The sequence below is a fragment of the Oncorhynchus clarkii genome, unplaced genomic scaffold, assembly GCF_045791955.1.
Source record: "Oncorhynchus clarkii lewisi isolate Uvic-CL-2024 unplaced genomic scaffold, UVic_Ocla_1.0 unplaced_contig_414_pilon_pilon, whole genome shotgun sequence".
Taxonomy (NCBI): domain Eukaryota; kingdom Metazoa; phylum Chordata; class Actinopteri; order Salmoniformes; family Salmonidae; genus Oncorhynchus; species Oncorhynchus clarkii.
Genome location: NW_027258408.1, coordinates 1 through 1,643, shown reverse-complemented (window position 1 = coordinate 1,643; position 1,643 = coordinate 1). Strand labels below are relative to the sequence as shown.

The window sequence follows — 1,643 nt, the reverse complement described above, 5'->3', positions numbered from 1 at the left end:
TCCTGTTTGGCCCTGTCCGGGGGTTCCATTTCAGAGCCTGGATTTTTCCCCATTAGGCTAATATCCATAACATGTTGATATCAATTCATAAGTGAAGTTAGGCTTCTACATTGTGAAATCATTACAATACTCCTACTACAATGTTAAAAAATTCTACATTGTGACATTAATTCATTGAAATCATGAAACAACTACTTCATTTATGTATTTTCTAATCTTTTGATCAGAGATCTTTTATCAGATTATCTCTGGTCACAGCTATGAGATTTCAATCCTGTGTGTTCTCTGGTGTTGAGTCAGATGGCCAGATTGAACAAAACTCTTCCCACATTGACCACAGCTATAAGGTTTCTCTCCTGTGTGTATTCTCGTGCACTGTCAGATATCCAGATCGACTAAAACTCCTCCCACATTTACCACAGATATAAGGTTTCTCTCCTGTGTGTATTCTCTTGTGCACTGTCAGATCTCCAGATCGACTAAAACTCTTCCCACATTGATCACAGCTATAAGATTTCTCTCCTGTGTGTGTTCTCTGGTGTACTTTCATAGAGATTAATGTTGTAAAACTCCTATAAGATTTCTCTCCTGTGTGTGTTCTCTGGTGTCGAGTCAGATTGCCAGATGAAGTAAAACTCTTCCCACATTGATCACAGCTATAAGATTTCTCTCCTGTGTGTGTTCTCTTGTGCACTGTCAGATCTCCAGAGCGACTAAAACTCCTCCCACATTGACCACAGCTATAAGGTTTCTCTCCTGTGTGTGTTCTGTGGTGTAGAGTCAGGTAGCCAGATGTAGCAAATCTCTTCCCACATTGATCACAGCTATAAGGTTTCTCTCCTGTGTGTATTCTCATGTGCACTGTCAGATCTCCAGATCGACTAAAACTCCTCCCACATTGACCACAGCTATAAGATTTCTCTCCTGTGTGTGTTCTCTGGTGTATAGTCAGATGGCTAGATGAAACAAAACTCTTCCCACATTGATCACAGCTATAAGATTTCTCTCCTGTGTGTGTTCTCTGGTGTATAGTCAGATGGCAAGCATAAACAAAACTCTTCCCACATTGATCACAGCTATAAGGTTTCTCTCCTGGGTGTGTTCTCTGGTGTATAGTCAGATGGCAAGCATAAACAAAACTCTTCCCACATTGATCACAGCTATAAGAGTTCTCTCCTGTGTGTGTTCTCTTGTGCACTGTCAGATCTCCAGATCGACTAAAACTCCTCCCACATTGATCACAGCTATAAGGTTTCTCTCCTGTGTGTGTTCTCTGGTGTCGAGTCAGATTGCCAGATGAAGTAAAACTCTTCCCACATTGATCACAGCTATAAGGTTTCTCTCCTGTGTGTATTCTCTTGTGCACTGTCAGATCTCCAGATCGACTAAAACTCCTCCCACATTGACCACAGCTATAAGGTTTCTCTCCAGTGTGTGTTCTCTGGTGTAGAGTCAGGTGGCCAGATGTAGCAAATCTCCTCCCACATTGACCACAGCTATAAGGTTTCTCTCCTGTGTGTGTTCTCTGGTGTAGAGTCAGGTGGCCAGATGTAGCAAATCTCTTCCCACATTGATCACAGCTATAAGGTTTCTCTCCTGTGTGTGTTCTCTGGTGTTGAGTCAGATGGCAAGCATAAACAAAA

At 42.1% G+C, this 1,643-nt stretch overlaps 1 protein-coding gene across 1 annotated transcript; it reads right to left on the bottom strand.

Annotated features, from left to right (window-relative positions):
- Nucleotides 1–340: 340 nt before the first annotated feature.
- LOC139396880 (zinc finger protein 271-like) lies at nt 341–1,525 on the bottom strand (the record flags this gene model as incomplete). The annotated part of the gene is made up of 1 exon (XM_071143803.1): nt 341–1,525. A coding segment is annotated over one exon (1,185 nt), but the record flags the coding sequence as incomplete, so codon positions are not given.
- Between the last annotated feature and the right edge of the window lie 118 nt (nt 1,526–1,643).